The following is a 17,536-nucleotide window of genomic DNA, read 5'->3' as shown; positions in this document are numbered from 1 at the left end:
CTGGGAATGGAAATTGGACGTGCCCATCATTTAGAAAATGCGGCTCTTTGCATTTCACATCTGTAACAGAGTGAAGGAGCTTTAGGTTAAGATTTTATACTGCTTCTACTAAGCATCTATCATTGTCCATGGAATGAACATTTAATCAACGTGATGCAAATAAAGGACTACATTGATACATTTTGTGTTTGTATCCACATCTCTTTCTGGGAGAAGAATGAAAGGTGTTAGACCCAAGTGAGGACACAGAACATTTACTATGGATAAGTGAAGTTGACTCAGTTTCTTTGATGCTATGACATCCTTTTTCCAGCTTTGAGCTACTGCCCTTGATGGCACTAGGTAATGTGTTGAACTCGACTTCCATCGAGATTCAGATAGATGTCTGTAGGATGAGTCAAACCTCACAGGTATTTATGATTTCCAGTAAGATCCTGTTTTGTCAACTCAGTGTGCCTAACTATAAAATATTTTGTCCAAAAGTAACAATTTGGACAAAAATAGCGAATGCTCATTTCATCTCTGGGGTCCAGTTCCTTTGAATGTTTTCTGTTGAAAATAGCTTCAGTTTTTTTTGGCTATTTGAAAGGAATTCCATACATTCCTGCAGGAATGAGCAGCATCAGAGAAAAATATATCAACACCAATATCCAATGTACCACTTGCCCAAAATTGGCTGAGGTTTTCTCTTCAATACAAAAGCAAAATACTGCAGATGCTGGAAATCTGAAGTGAAAAACAGAAAATTCTGGAAATACTCAGCAGTTCTGGCAGCATCTGGGGAGAACGAAACAAGTTTCAGATCAACAGACTTTGACGAAAGATTGTCGGCCTAAAATAATAAACAACTCTCCTTTCCCCACAGATGCTGCCTTACCTGCCGTGTATTTTCAGTGTTTTCAGAGGTTCATTTTAAACATGAATATGTACCTGAAAAATGGTCCCTGTTAATACTTGGACCTTCACTTTAAGACCATAAGACTTATGGTCTTAAAATGATGGTCTCAAGTCTCTCCACCATTCAATCATGGCTAACATTTTTCTCATACCCATTCTCCTGCTTTTCCCCATAGTCCCCAATCCCCTTATTAATCAAGAACTTGTCTTTTTCTGACTTAAAGACACTCAATGATCTGACTCCACAGCCTTCTGCGGCAAAGAGTTTGACAGATTCACCACCCTCTGGCTGAAGAAATTCCTCCTCATCTCTGGTTTAAAGGATCGTCCCTTTGGCCTGAGGTTGTGTCCTCTGGTTCTAGTTTTTCCTACAAGTGGAAGCATCCTCTCCACATCCACTCTATCCAGGCCTTGCAGTATCGTGTAAGTTTCAATAAGATTCCCCCCTCAACCTTCTGAACTCAAACAAGTACAGACACAGAGTCCTCAACCATTCCTCATGCAACAAGCTCTTCATTCCAGGGATCATTTTTGTGAAGCTCCTCTGGACCCTTTCCAAGGCCAGCACATCCTTCCTTAGACACAGGGCTCAAAACTGCTTACAATACTCCAAATGGGGTTTGATCAGAGCCTGATACAGCCTCAGAAGTACATCTCTGCTCTTGTATCCTAGTCCTTTTAGTATTATTTGGACTTTAAATTTGATTAGGTTGATAGACCCTTTAATTTACTGTCTCTGTGAGATAACCTGCCTTATTCCATTAGAAATGATCCATTGTGCTCTAATTATATAGTCTTTCCATCAAACATTATCTTCAAGTTATTGCAGTACCAAAGTTCTGGCTGTGCACTTCATTCAGTTTTTAATCAACTAACACTGTCACACAGTTAGATTCGGGTAAGTTGTCAATGGGAGCCTCGAGTAACGTTGCTCCCAAAATGAATAACATTTGATCCCCAGTGAATTAGAAGGGATTGTGTAAAAACTCCATTTGTCATTATTTTTAAAACATTAATTAATGGGTGCTATTTTACAAAACATATTCAAAGTGCCGAACAAGTGAGAAACCAGAAGAGAATCGCGCCAGTTTTTCCGGTGAGGGAGCAGAGCCTAAGCTTGCCAGTGAAGCTGGCTGTTGAGTTCTTGGGATGCCATTGCCCAGGCACCCAATCTCCCATTGCAATGATCACCGCCATCTGCAGAGTTCCCCCTTCCCCCACCGAACACCGCCATCTGCACAGTTCCCCCTTCCGCATGGGCACTGTCCGGCCCTGACCACAACCACCCAGGGCATCAATGGCCTCTGATCCCTCTGGCGAGGTGAGAACCTCGACCGGCGAACCAGTGAGTACAAGTGAGTCCAGACAATAGCATCCAAGACTCACTATTGACATCTAAATCATGTCATTAATATTGAAAGCAGCTTTGTGCCCAGGGCCAGTACACTCACGGGAAGTGAGAAAGCGAGCACATTTCTGACTTTTCGCCTCTCACCCGATGATGTTGCCTCACCAAAAGATGGGCGGGATGAGGTTGTAAAATCACGCCCACTGTCTCCTTGTCTAAAAAAGATATACTTGCCAAGGAGGGAGGGCAGCAAAAGTTAACCAGACTGATTCTTGGGATGGCAGATTTGTGGAATGAGGAGAGATTGGTAGAATTGGGTCTCTATTCACTGGAATTTAAAAGAATGAGACGGAAACTAATTGAAACATAAAATTCTGACAGGGCTCAACAGACTGTTGTTTCTTCTGACTGGAATGTCTGCAATAAGGGTGATAAACCTAAGGAATTCTTCACTGAGAGCTGTGGAGGATAAATCATTGAATATATTCAAGGAGGAAATAGATAGGTTTCTAGACTATAAAGGCGTCAAGAGATATGAGAGTGCGGTGTTGAGATAAAGCATCAGCCATGATCATTTTGAACGGTGGAGCAGGCTGTAAGGGCTGAGTGGCCTTCTCTTGCTCCTATATTCTGTGTTGCTATGTTTTGTATTTCAAAATGCACTTTTTCAGAATTAACCAGTTTATACATAATGCTGCCATTCAGAAAGACCTCCATTTCGAATCGATGAGGAAGCATCCTATGGGGTGGACATGGAGGCTGAAAGAAGCAATTTGCCTCTATTCTTCAAAGATGAGCTACCATTGGCATAGAGCCAGTACAGGTTGAGAGTAATGCATTGTGATCCATCTTAGTTAAGGATATCTGCCTATGCCAATGTGAAGTAAGTCATCCATTTTTTGCTGCATGGTCAGTTACAGCTATATTCATTGTTTACAAAGTACGAAATAGAAGTAGGACTAAATATCTCCCATTTTTTATTAATCTCAAAGATCATCTAAATTTTAGAATCACGTTGATTGTAACTCCAGCATCTGAAATCTGTTTTGTTATTGATTTGATTGATTATTGTTACGTGTATTAACATACAATGAAAAGTATTGTTTCTTGCACACTCTACAGATAAAACATACCATTCATAGAGAAGGAAACGAGAGAGTGCAGAATGTAGTGTTACATTCATACAGAAAGATCAACTTAATGCAAGGTAAGTCCATTCAAAAGTCTGACAGCAGCAGGGAAGAAGCTGTTCTTGAGTTGGTTAGTATGTGACCTCAGACTTTTGTATCTTTTTCCTGAAGTAAGAAGGTGGAAGAGAGAATGTCTGGGGTGCTTGGAGTCCTTAATTATGCTGGCTGCTTTGCCAAGGCATCGGGAGGTGTAGACAGAGTCAATGGATGGGAGGCTGGTTTGCGTGATGGATTGGGCTACATTCACAACCTTTTGTAGTTTCTTGCGGTCTTGTGCAGAGCAGGAGCCATACCAAGTTGTGATACAACCAGAAAGGATGCTTTCTATGGTGCATCTGTAAAGGTTGAAGGTCGTAGCTGACGTGTCAAATTTCTTTAGTCTTCTGAGAAAGTAGAGGCATTGGTGGGCTTTCTTAACTATAGTGTCAGTATGGGGGGACCAGGACAGGTTGTTGATGATCTGGACACCTAAAAACTTGAAGCTCTCGACACTTTCTACTTCATCCCCATTGATGTAGACAGGGGCATGTTCTCCCTTATGCTTTCTGAAGTCAATGACAATCTCCTTCGTTTTGTTGACATTGAGGGAGAGATTATTGTTGTCACACCTGATTCTCTATCTCATTCCTGTACTCTGTCTTGTCATTGTTTGAGATCTGACCCACTACGGTGATGTCGTCAGCAAACTTGAAAATCAAATTGGAGGGGAATTTGGCCACACAGTCATGGGTGGACAAGCAGCATAGTAGAGGGCTTAGAACATAGCCTGTGGGGCACCGGTGTTGAGGATTATTGTGGAGCAGAATGTTGTTGCCTATCCTTCCTGATTGTGGTCTATGACTTAGGAAGTTCAGGATCCAGTCGCAGAGGGAGGTGCCAAGGCCCAGGCCATGAAGTTTGGAAACGAGTTTCATGGGAATAATGGTGTTGAAGGCTGAGTTGTAGTCAATAAATAGGCGTCTGACATAGATGTCCTTGTTATCTAGGCGTTCCAGGATTGAGTGCAGAGCCAAGGAAATGGCATCTGCTGTGGACCTGTTGTGGCGATAGGCAAACAGTAGTGGATCCAGGTAGTCCAGGAGGCTTGAATTGATTCATGCCATAACTAACCTTTCGAAACACTTCATTATGATGGATGTCAGAGTCACCGGCCGATAGTCATTAAAGCATGTTGCTTGGATTTTCTTAGGTTCCGGGATGGCAGGCATCTTCTTGAAGCAGATAAGGAGCTCAGGTTGTTGTAAAGAGAAGTTGAAGATGTCTGTGAATACCTCTGCCACCTGATCCGTGCAGGATCTGAGTGCACGTCTGGGTATCCCATCTGGGCCAGTTGCTTTCCTGGGTTGACCTTCAAGAAAGCTGCTCTGACATCTGCAATGGTGACCCCAGATATAAGTTCATCCAAGGCTTCCAGGGTGGAGGGCATGCTCTCGCTGACCTCTTGCTCAAAACAACCTTGTTCATCCATGGTTTCCAGTTGGGGAACACACAGATTTGCTTCTTTGGTACACAGTCTTCTACACACTTACCAATGAAGTCAGTTACTGTAGTGGTGTACTGGTTCAGGCTGGTCGCAGGTTTTTAAATATTGACCAGGCCACTGACTCCAAGCAGCCCCGTAGGAGATCATCCGATTCCTCAGACCAACACTGCACGACTCTGTTTGATGGATCCTCCCACTTCAGTTTTTGCTTGTAAGCTGGGAGCAGGAGCACAGCCTTGTGGTCTGTTTTCCCAAAGGGTGGGCAGGCAATAGAGTGGTGAGCAAGTTTGATATTTGTGTAGCAATGGTTTAGGATGTTTGGGCCTCTGGTGGAGCAGGAGACATGTTGTTGGTCATTCGGTAGTACGCTCTTGAGTTTGGCCTAATTGAAGTCCCCAGCCACGATGAACAAGGCCTCGGGATGTTTCGTCTCAAGGCTGTTTGTGGTGTATATTTCGTCCAGCATGATCTTCACATCCACACCGGGTGGGATTAAACTGCCATCAAGATAACGGAAGTGAACTCCTGCGGAAAGTAGTAGGGGCAGCATTTTAGCATCAAGTACTCTAGGTCTGGGGAGCAGAAAGTTGCCAATGTTGCTACTTCTATGCACCACGAGGTGTTGATTAGGAAATAGACCACCACTTCCCCTAGCCTTGCCTGAGGCCGCTGTACGATCCATTCCACGGTAATTTAAATTCATGGAATAATAGAATCCCAACAGTGCAGAAAGAGACCTTTCGGCCCATCAGGCTTGCACGGACAACAATCCCACCCAGGCCATATCCCTGTAACCCCACATATTTATCTTCCTGACACTATGGGGCAATTGAACATGGCCAATCAACCTAACCTGATATTGTTCTAATCATTGCAGTTGTGAAAGTCAAGCAAGCCAGGTGTGCCAAGTAGGTAATCCATCTCGGCCTACTCCTCAGCTCCCCAGTGTCACAGATGCCAAACTTCAGTCAATTAGATTCACTCCATGCAATATCAAGAAACGGATGAGTGCACCGAATACATATAGCTAAAACTCTGTATCATATTTGTAAGTGGCACACCACTAAGGACCCGGGTTCAATTCCAACCTTGGGTGACTGTCTGTGTGGATTTTGCATGTTCTTCCCATGTCTGCATGTGTTTCTTCCGGGCGCTCCAGTTTCCTCCCACACTCCAAAGATATGCAGGTTAGTTGGTGAATCATCTTACGAATCATTGCCGCTTCATATTGCGAGCATCCCAGAGTCTGGACTGTCTGCAGAAGTATGCTTGGGAATATTTTGCTTCAGGCTTCGGAGAGGTAGTGTGTTGCTCTGAGTGTTCTTTGGCTCCAAGTGGCCTAGGCCCATCTATGGGGATGACTATCATGCCAATTTCAAAACAATGCCATCAGTGACACTAATTGACAGATATTGCCAAGAGTTATTGTAAAACATAATGCTTGACCTCTGCATTGCTGCTGTTGTATTTTTCTATTACTGGATCTCCTATCACTGATTGTATCAATGTTCTGGAAGGCAGAATTATATGGGCAAGAGTGTTATTACACCCAGTATTGGAGACTCTGTCACTCCTGTCTATTCCTGGAAAATCTGCAAAATTGTTTTGCTTTCTACCTTTGCAAGTGCTGATAAGCACTAATGTTTTCCTCTAGTTTAGCATGATAATTGAATGCAATATTTTCCTTATTGCCTCATGGAAACATCTCCCTTGCTCTTTTAGTTTGTAGATATTTATTTTCTCCCACATTTCTTTCCTGATCTGATGATTTAGAGGATAGAGCATAGATCCATTTACTAATTTCCCCTTTCCAATGAGGATGATACCAAAAGAGAAAATGCTGGAAAATCTCAGCAGGTCTGGCAGCATCTGCAAGGAGACAAAAAAGCTGACGTTTTGAATCCAGATGACCCTTTGTCAAAGCTAAAAGGCATAGAAAGTGGAATATTATACTGCAGGGTGAGGGAATGAAAGCTGAGTCGTAGCCACAGAAACCAGCTAATAGCAGTCCATAGACGGAATAAAGGGTGCGAATGGCCAAATGGCAGAGAAGCTAAAATCAGGGGGTAAGCTGTGACAGATGAAAATGTGGGGGAAAGGGGGAGGGAATGGATAGGAGAGAGGCAAGATTAGAAAAAGGAGGGAAGGGGAAGCAAAAGGGGAGAAAAGGTAAGGAGAGGGGGGATCAAGTAGGGGAAATAGTTGGGGGGGGAGAAAAATAAAGAAAGACAATAAAGAAATAAAAAGGTAGAGAACAGTAAAAACTAAATAAAATGAAAACAAAGGAGATGAAGTTGCCTTTCTGACTTATAGTGACATTTATACGAATTTCCAATCAGTTATCCCAATTTCTCATCAACTTAACTGCTGCTGATCACTAATAGGGGCAATATGCCTAATTTCCTTTGGAGTATTAATATTGAATCATTAACTTGGTTTCTTTCAATAGGGATGTTCCTGATATGCCAAGTATTTTCCAACAGTCTTAGTTTTTCTTTCAGATTTCCACCATCTGCAGTCATTTTGTTTTTGTGTCTCATTTCCTGCTCTAGGCAAGATGCAAAACTGATTGTTGAGGCTTTATTCTGATTAAGACCCTCAATTTAAATTGGAAAATTTGCCCACAGTAGCAAGAGCAAAAGTAAAAAAGTGCAACAGAATGAATAACTCTCAGATAAAGTAAAATAACAGTTATTTTGTTCCAGAAATAATCTTGTTTCAATTTACTAATGAACAATTTAAACTCTAATATATATACTAAATATACAAACATAGCAACATATTTTGCAAGGGATATAGCACTATCTCCCCAACTGATCATTGATTAGAATCCACCTAATGGCTAAATACAATTTCATCAGTTCTCTTGTAAGACACAAACAGATTACCTTCAAGGCGAGAAGCATTTGGCCTCTCACTCAATCATAGTTGGAGCTTGTTAGCTAATCATGTACTCAGCTCATATTTTTGGACCACTCAGTTGAACAGAAAAAATTCAATACTGTTTGAGAAAATGGAAGTGTGTTTGATTGTTTCTATCAGATTAGAATAGAGGAGAAACCAAGCACTGAAGGACACATCAAGTCTCTAAACAGCAGTTTCATCCCCTAATTCCTTTCTAACCTTTCCTGGAAGTGAAGGATAAAGTCTAACATGTTTTGGCAGCCTTCTGGTGTTTGTAGGCTATTCAAACATAGGGATCAGCACAATAGGATTCAATCCTGACCTCAGCCAACATGCACAGATATGTTCTTTCTGCAAAGGGGTACTGGATAGCAAACAGAAGCATGGGCGTTGGCTTGTATTTCTTCTATTGAGCCTGTTATGACTAAGGGTGATTGGTCCATCACCAGTTTTGTGGATGCGCAGCGTTCAAAGATTGAAGAACAAGATCTGCTTGATCTGTACTATTCAGCGTAAATAAATATGAGGAAGGGTGTCCTTGCTATAGAGAGAGTACAGCAAAGGTTTACCAGGCTGATTCCTGGGATGGTGGGTCTATCATATGAGATGAGATTAAGAGTTTACAAAATTGAGAGAGGATCTCATTGAAATATATAAAATTCTAACAGGTTAGACAGGGTGGATTCAGAAAGAATGTTCCCAATGTTGGGGAGTCCAGGGCTAAGGATCATAGTTTGAAAATAAAGGGTAAATCTTTTAGGACAGAGGTGGGGAGAAATTTCCTCACCCAGAGAGGTGAACCTGTGGAATTCACTATCACAGAAAGTAGTTGAGGTCAAAAATTGTGTGATTTCAAGAAGAAATTAGATATAGCTCTTGGGCTAAATGGATCAAGGGATATGGCGGAAGGGGGATCAGGATATTGAATTTGATGATCAGCCATGATCATTGAGCCGAATGGCCTACTTCTGCTCCTAGTTTCTATGTTTCTAACTACATCCGCCCACTAAGACAATGGAATGGAACTAGGTTTCAGGTGTAGCTCTTTGGGAGCATTCAAAGTCAGAAAAATTCTGTTTCAAGTCCCATTCCAGGGGCTGAAGCATAAAATCTAGGCAGACATTTCATTGTACCACTGTGGGTGTGCTGCACTGTTAAAGGTGCTGCCCTTCAGATGAGACATCAAACCAAACTTCTGTCTGCCAGTTGGATTGAACATAAAAGTTGTGTGGTGTCCTGGCTAAGATTTATCACTCAACCGATGTCACTAACAAAAAAAACTATCATTATCACAAGAGTTGTGCTGCAAACTGGCCGATACATTTCCTACATTACAACAGTGACTACATGTTAGAGGTATTTAATTGGCTGTAAAAAAGGTTTTGAGGTGGGGTGGAGGGGGGGTGTCCTGAGGAAGTGCAAGTCTTTTGTTTTAGTTAGTGACAAAAAAAGAGAAAAACTTTGTTAGAAAATAAACTATTTTTTGAAAATAAAATTGGAAAATGTGCAGTGCAGAAATCCAGTAATAATTTGTTCAGTTTATTTCTAATGCTCTGTCTTTCTCCAGGATGGAAGGGCTGTAACTATTTAATAACCACTGTCGCAGGCAACTGAGACATTCTCAGCTCTAATGATGGATCTATGATGGGATGTTTTGTGTATTGCAAGGGTTCAAAGACCATTGGTTTTACCAGGCGGTAGCCATGGTGATTTGGACTTTAACGATTTACTTTTCTGTTTGATGGATGTTTTCCATTTCATGGCTTTTTTTTCACAATCGTCCCTCGGAATTGGAACGGTTTGTACGCTGTTGTCTTTGCTCTCTGGTGGTTCCTCTTTCTTGCACTCAGCATACCTGTTATTTCTCGCAGCTTCGTACTGGGCTGATTCAATGACGCCAATACCTTCCCTTAACAAATCCAGAGCAACTGGCAAGATGCTGACCACAGCACCATAGTGGTGCTTTGATTCATCGCAGCTCAGGTGATTCACTTCATCATGCGGATATCTGCATCAAAATAAGACAGTACTAAAAAATCTTACCACCCAATACACTTACCACAGCAAAGTTAGCCCAAGATTTCCACTTAAAGTATATAATCTTTACCCAAATTATAAGATGTGACTCCTGTCTACTATCCGAAAGAACTAAAAGCAGAATTGGGGACAAAGGTTCTTCGAGAAAGGTAGGGGTAAGTTTTTCACTCAGAGGGTGGTGAGTGAATGGAATCGGCTGCCGTCAGTGGTGGTGGAGGCGAACTCGCTGGGGTCTTTTAAAAGACTTCTGGATGAGTATATGGAATTTAATGGGATTGGGGGTTATAGATAGGTCCATAGATTGGTAGGTGTTGATGTGATCGGCGCAACTCGTGGGCCAAAGGGCCTGTTTGTGCTGTAGTGTTCTATGTTCTATGAAATTTCAATGCCTCTTTTCTTTCAGAGGTTGTTTTTATTTATTAGTGTCCCGAGTAGGCTTACATTAACACTGCAATGAGGTTACTGTGAAAACCCCTAGTCATCATACTCCGGTGCCTGTTTAGGTCATGCTGAGGGACAATTTAGTATGGCCAATGCATCTAAACCGCACATCTTTCAGACTGTGGCAGGAAACCAGAACACCCGGAGGAAACCCACACAGACATGGGGAGAACGGGCAGACTCTGCATAGAGTGTGACCCAAGTCAGGAATTGCATGGGGGTCTCTGATGCTGTGAGGCAGCAATGCTAACCACTGTGCCACATTCTGCCCCTAGTCTTGGCCTCAAATGAGCACCAAAGAGATTCTAGGTAGCAGTTGGATTCAGGCCAATATTAATCAGTTATAGCTTCTAACTTTAATTATGGAGTTAGTCAGATATGGAATCACTGCTGTCACCCACCGAATCAATGCCCTGTGTCACAAATAAAGAGGTAACCCCACTGTGACCATTCTTGTAACCATATAGCATTTGTGTAAACCCAACATGTTCTGCTTCTCCAAGATTTTCATATTCCTCCCATTGTAATGAAAATGACGGTCCTACAAAATTAATTGGATCGAGAGATTTTTTTTTCTCCCTCATGTCAAATCTGATCTGCAATAACACCAAAACCTCAACTGATAGAGGTGTGAACAAAGTGATTTTAAGGTGACAGCATAGAAGCTAAATTCGCGTAGGAGGAAATTGTCAGTGACCGGACACTAAAATAATTGGATTTATAATAATAAGCCACAGAAAAGGCAACCAAAGCTGACTATTAATGTCACATTAAAGATGTTCTGCCAAGCATCATTCAATTGTAAGGCAATCATCTTTTCTGTGTGTGGTGCACGGGTTACTGGCATTTCATGCACATACAAATGAAAAGTCAAATAACCACCGTTTCTGTGAACTAATGTTAGAACTTGATGGTTGCACACCGTTTTGAGAGGTTCCTTGGCTGTTATTATTTATAATATATACCGTTTCAATTTTTATGTGGGTGTTTCATTCTGTTTTTTGTTGGATTCCCTGTCTACCATGGTTGACAATACAGACAGCAACTGTCACTGTGCTCTGTGCCCTTAATGTGCAATGAGGCGCATACAAGAGGATTAACGACTGCGATGCTATTACTGCAAGTTCATCGAGAAGCAATCTGCATGGAGATTAGATGTCCACAACTTTGCTCCAAGAGATCTGAAAATAAGGTCCATTCACGTACTTTGTGCTACAGCTTAGAAAATGATGCATTTATTGGGAGATGGTGTGTGTGTGTGTGTGTGTGTGTGTGTGTGTGTGTGTGTGTGTGTGTGTGTGTGTGTGTGTGTGTGTGTGTGTGTATATACACGCAAGGGGTGAAGGAGGACTGAAAATATATCACAGTAACAGATCAACAACTTTCCAAATATATACAAGTCACTGTTGACATTTCAAAGGTTTTGAAATTGGATTCCTTTGTCTCTCTAATCATCTCTCATAGCCACATATCTTTGCTACTCCCACGTGACATGAAAATATACCATACATTGACAAAATGCAATAAGTTTATAGAAACATACTATGCATTGCTGAAGATTATTATGGAACAATTCAAATGCAAAATGCATGAATCCATATCTCACACCTGCCACTCTTTAGTGTTCATATTGAGTGAAGGATCAAGATACAATCCCACATTAGTAATTTTATTTATTTCAGATGTATGTATTTAATAGGGGCAAGATGTTCTAGCTAGTATTTGCAAACAGTATACATATCAAGCCTGAGATGTGTATTCATTTACACTTTCCACTGATGTTAAAGGTACTGCCTTGTTTAATAGCTGTGCCTGATTCTAGCACTTGTTTTAAGGAAACCTTAACAAAAATTACCTGCAGGGAGAACCAAAGAATGCAGTCCTGATTTTAACTGGGTGAGAATTGAGTGGATCCCCCTTCATGCTTAACATTGGCATTGAAAGGCCAGGGCAATTTGATGCTCTGGGCTTTGTCTACTTGTTGCTAGTCAGTCACCAGCCTGAAGTAGATAGGAAGCAGCGATTGGGCAGGAGCAGGACCTGAAATGGGTACATGAATAGAAAGGGAGGGCCGAAGGACCTGTTGCTGTGTTGTACTTTTCTGCTGCTGTCACTAAATATGGGCAATGTTAAGTTTAAGTTAATTTATTAGTGTCACAAGTAGGCTTACGTTAACACTGCAATGAAGCTACTATGAAAATCCGCTAGTCACTCTCCAGTGTCTGAATTTAGCATGGCCAATGCATCTAACCAGCATGTCTTACAGACTGCGGAAAGAAACTGGAGCACCCAGAGAAAGCCCATGAGGAGACAGGGAGAATGTGCAGACTCAGGAATCGAACCTGGGTCCCCGGTGCTGTGAAGCAGCAGTGCTAACCTCTGTACCACTGCGCCACCGACATGGTGGGGGAGAGTAGGATGGTTTTCAGGAGAGTCTCGTTGGAGGGAAATGGGGTTTGAGGGTGTACAAAGTTGGGAGGCTTAAATATTAACTGGGGGCCAGGGAGCATTTCTGCTTCTCCTGCCTCTTAAAAAAAGTAACACAAATGTATATAGATCAAATATTACACCTGTTTGGCGGGGCTTTCCACTAACAAGGAAATTCACAGCAACTTCCTCTCTCGAGCCAGAATTGAATGAACAGATGGTGCTCGGTCAACAGACCTTAATCTTAATATTTAAGGAAGGAGTTCGCTGGCATTAGGAATAGGGAAGTCTAGAGTAGATAAGCAAGTTCAGAGAGCAGATACTGAGATTCTCCATGAGTTGAATATCAACACTTCGATGTAAAGAGAGGGAAAATGAGTTAAAGCCAGAATTAACAAGATGCACGGTAAAGGAGTTTTTTTGCATTCTTGTTGGCTTTCAAAATGTAATTTATGTCAGATGAAAACTCATGAGATGGTAATATTTGAAACTTTCAGGAGGTGGTGGAAGAACTGGATTGAGTGTTAAACTAAAAACAAGAAACTGCCGGAAATACTCAGCAGTTCAGGCAACATCTATGGACAGAAAAATGACTGAATTTTCTACATCCTCTGTGGTGGATGTAATGGCAGGTGGTGAGGTGGGGTGGTGGATGGGTGAGCCAAAATGTCATTTTTCCCACCAGTGTAAAATCCATTGACTCTGTCTACACTTCCCGTGGCCTTGGCAAAGCAGCCAGCATAATTAAGGACCCCACGCATCCTGGACATTCTCTCTTCCACCTTCTTCCATCGGGAAACAGATACAAAAGTCTAAGGTCACGTACCAGCCGACTCAAGAACAGCTTCTTCCCTGCTGCTGAATGGACCTACCTTGCATTAAGTTGATCTTTCTCTACACCCTAGCTATGACTGTAACACTACATTCCGCACTTTCTCATTTCCTTATGAATGGTATGGTTTGTTTGTACAACGCACAAGAAACAATACTTCTTACTGTATGTTAATACATGTGACAATAATAAATCAAATCAAATCAAGTGGTGGCTGCACGATGCGCTTCCACACATCACGGCAGATTCCCATTCCCACCAGAGGCCGGTTTTGCATCTTGTTAATGGAATATAGACAAAGACCCGACTAGAATCATCTCCCCTGCCCCTATCCAAAAGGGCACTGCCAGTGGGTTTTCACACCAGTCCAGAACCAACGGTATGTAGATGTTTGGCTTTCCTGCAACTCGTGGAGATCGGGGAGAACGTGCAGGCTCCCCACAGACAGTGACCTGGGAATCAAACCTGGTTCCTTGGCGCTGTGAAGCAGCAGTGCTAACCACTGTACCACTGTGCCGCCTGCACAGTGGGGGAGTAGGACTTGGGGGCCTCCAGTGACTGTACCCACAAACACTGTGTGTATCAAGCATTCAGGACCTCTCAGGAGTTGGATATTCTCCTTGGATGGTGGGTAAGTTGATGTCCAGGCACCTTCTAAATATGTTGTCTGGACATGATGGCAGGGCACAAGTCATCCAGCCACCCTATAAAAATGTGGTAATTCCCAATATCATGTGGTATGACATAAATTCCCACTGCGGCAGGAAAATCTCCCCCTTCCCAATCACCTTCAGACTAAGTCCTGGAATGAAAATTTCCAGCAATATCCTAGAGACTGAGATGATTGAACAACCATAAACATCTTCCTTTTTGCTATGTCTCACTCAGTGAAGAGATTTTCCCTCGATTCTCATTGAGGTCAATTTTGCTTGGACTCCTTGATGCCACACACAAGGGCTGCTTTGACACCAAGAGCAGTGATTCTCACCCTATGTGTTAAACTGAGGTGCCTGTTTTTTTTAACCAAAAATATACTTTATTCATAAAAAAAAACTCGATTCATCTATTTCAAATGTACAGAGCTTTGAATAGCAAACACAACGTGGAATCAAAATATTTTTACAGATCTGTACAAATTACAATGACTACATTTCAAAACTTAAAAAACTATATCCATGCCTCAATATTTACAGATTTGTGCTGATTACAATGATTACATTTCAATACCTAAAACTTTCTACATGCCTCAATAAATTACTGTGTGCCGTTAGTGCTCAGGTTGGCACACAGCTCCACAGGTCGAGGGTATTCTGCAGTTCCTGGGCCCTCAGTCTGCCTCCGTTAAAAGGCCTTACAGTGTGGCCTTTCCCCACTGTGCCTTTGCGGCAGCTGCCCCAAGCTTCAGCGCGTCCCTCAGCACGAAGTCCTGGACCTTGGAATGTGCCAGTGTGCAACACTTGGTCGAGGACAGTTCTTTCAGCTGGAAGGTCAGCAAGATTCGGGCGGACCAAAGTGCGTCCTTCACCAAGTTGATGACCTTCCAGCAGCAGTTGATATTTGTCTCAGTATGCGTCCCCAGAAACAGCCCGTAGAGCACAGAGTCCTGCGTCACCAAGCTGTTGGGGACGAACATCGACAAATACTACTGCATCTCACTCCAGACCTTCTTTGCAAAGGCACATTCCATAAGGAGGTGTGCGACCGTCTCATCCGCCCCGCAGCCGCTTCGAGGGCAGCGTGCGGTGATGTTGAGACCTCGAGCGTGCATAAAGGATCTGACAGGGAGTGCCCTTCTCACCACCAGCCAAGCCAGATCTTGGTGCTTGTTTGTCAGTTCTGGTGATGAGGCGTTCTGCCAGATGACACTGACAGTCCGCTCAGGGAACCTTCCGACAGGATCCGCCGTCTCCTTCTCTCTCAGGGCCCCAAGGACGTCACGCGCTGACCACTGAGATGCCTGTTAATGTAGTTAAAGTTGATGCTGAATATCCCAGGGCACAATTCATTGGAGAGCATGGAGCTCTCCTGATATGCTGTCCAACCCTCCTCACTCAGCCAACACTATAAAAGATAAATGAGTCATTCATCTCATTGCCATTTGTGGGATCAGCTGTGTTTTTAATGATTAATTTGATGTAGTTCATGTGTGAAATGCTTTGAAATGTTTGTAAAGGCACAATTGGATGCTTATATATGCAAATCTTTTTCTCCATAGCAAATGGTGTTAAACAATGTTTTGTGCTTTCCCTGAGCTTTTCACAACTATGTGGGATGATGCTGTCAGAGATTTGAATAGGAACTTTGACATATATTTCTGGACAGACAAACAGGATTTCCAACACTAGATGAAATAAAATGCATTGTCAAGATTTTTTTTCCCCAAGACTGCTCCATGTTTATACATTTGATGATTGATATCCGGCACATTATCAATTGATGCTGGAATCTGAAACAAAAACAGAAAATGCTGGAAAATCTCAGCAGGTCTGACAGCATCTGTGAAAGGAATAGAGCCCTAGTCTGGATGACCCTCTATTCTCGCTCTTATTGAATACAGGAGTTGGGACATCTTGTTGAAGTTGTACAAGACATTAGTAAGGCCACACTTGGAATACTGTGCACAATTCTGGTCACCCTATTATAGAAAGGGCATTATTAAACTAGAAAGAATGCAGAAAAGATTTACTAGGATGCTACCAGGAATTGATGGTTTGAGTTATAAGGAGAGGCTGGATAGGCTGGGACTTTTTCTCGTGGAGCATAGAAGACTTAGGGGTGATCTTATACTGGTCTATAAAACAGTGAGGGGCATAACTAAGGCAGATAGTCAACATCTTTTCCCAAAGGTAGGGTGGTCTAAACATGAGGGCATAAGTTTAGGTGAGAGGGGAGAGATACAAAAGGGTCCAGAGGGGCAATTTTTTCACTCAAAGGATGGTGAGTGTCTGGAATGAGCTGCCAGAAGCAGTAGTAGAGGCGAATACAATTTTGTCTTTTAAAAAGCATTTAGACGGTTACATGGGTAAGATGGATATAGAGAGATATAGGCCAAATGCAGGCAATTGAGACCAGCTTAGTGGTAGAAACTGGACAGCATGGATAAATTGGGACAAAGAACCTGTTTCCATGCTGTAACCTCTATGGCTCTAGAACTTCTGCACTGTAGGGATTCTATGATTCTATGCATAGGCTACATCGCATTGATTTTATAAGAAACCAAGATTACAATGGGACAACAAAGTTAAATGCTATGGATAATATTGCATACCTAAGTAATGATGCAGAGTATGATTAGGAAAGCAGTAAGCACATTGTAAAGGTCAATGACGACAGGCCATACTGAAAACTAATGAAGTGTGAAGCTCAGAAGAAAAGTTTTACGTGCAAATGCTAATTTTCTCACAACATTTTCAAATGGTTGCAAAAACTTAACTCTTCACACTATCGTGCAAAGCAGCAAGAAACATTAAAAGCATTTTTAACTTTTCTTGAAAATTAAGTGGCCAGTAAAGACAAAGTGAGAAACGTCATATTGCCAAAGTGAGCCAACGTGACAAGCATCAAGATCATGGCTACACAGCTGAAATTCTGGTGACCTGGAGTTGTGTTTTGCTTGCCAGACCAATGTCATCTCATACTCATTTTCTGTGCTATGGCAGTGCAAAGGTCGGTACAGAGTCAAACAAGATTTTCCAATGTTAACTTGAAGCAATTATTTAAGGCCCGTTATAGTCATCTTTTCATAGAATCCTTACAGTGCAGAAGGAGGCCATTCGGCCCATCAAGCCTGCATCAACAACAATTCTATCATAGTCATATCACCACAACCCAATGTTTTTGCCCTACTAATCCTCCTGACACAATGTGGTAATTTAGCATGGCCAATCCATCTAACCTGCGCATCTTTGGACTGTGGGAAGAAACCAGAGCAACCAGAGGAAACCTACGCAAACATGGGAAGAATGTGCAGAATCCAC

At 42.3% G+C, this 17,536-nt stretch overlaps 1 protein-coding gene across 1 annotated transcript in view; it reads right to left on the bottom strand.

The window, feature by feature from the left end:
• Positions 1 to 17,536, bottom strand: part of spaca9 (sperm acrosome associated 9) — a 35,937-nt gene continuing 18,401 nt past the window's right edge. Inside the window, exons 4-5 of the mRNA XM_080212241.1 lie at positions 9,678 to 9,830; positions 1 to 60 (exon numbers count right to left, since the gene is read on the bottom strand). Of these exons, the coding sequence (XP_080068367.1) occupies positions 27 to 60; positions 9,678 to 9,830 (187 nt within the window). The 3' untranslated portion in view covers positions 1 to 26. The remainder of the gene's footprint in view (positions 61 to 9,677; positions 9,831 to 17,536) is intronic.

Source organism: Carcharhinus amblyrhynchos, chromosome 25, assembly GCF_965287045.1.
Source record: "Carcharhinus amblyrhynchos chromosome 25, sCarAmb.v2.hapA, whole genome shotgun sequence".
NCBI classification, from domain to species: domain Eukaryota; kingdom Metazoa; phylum Chordata; class Chondrichthyes; order Carcharhiniformes; family Carcharhinidae; genus Carcharhinus; species Carcharhinus amblyrhynchos.
The sequence above is the reverse complement of the archived record's forward strand: the minus strand, read 5'-3'. Positions and strand labels throughout refer to the sequence as shown.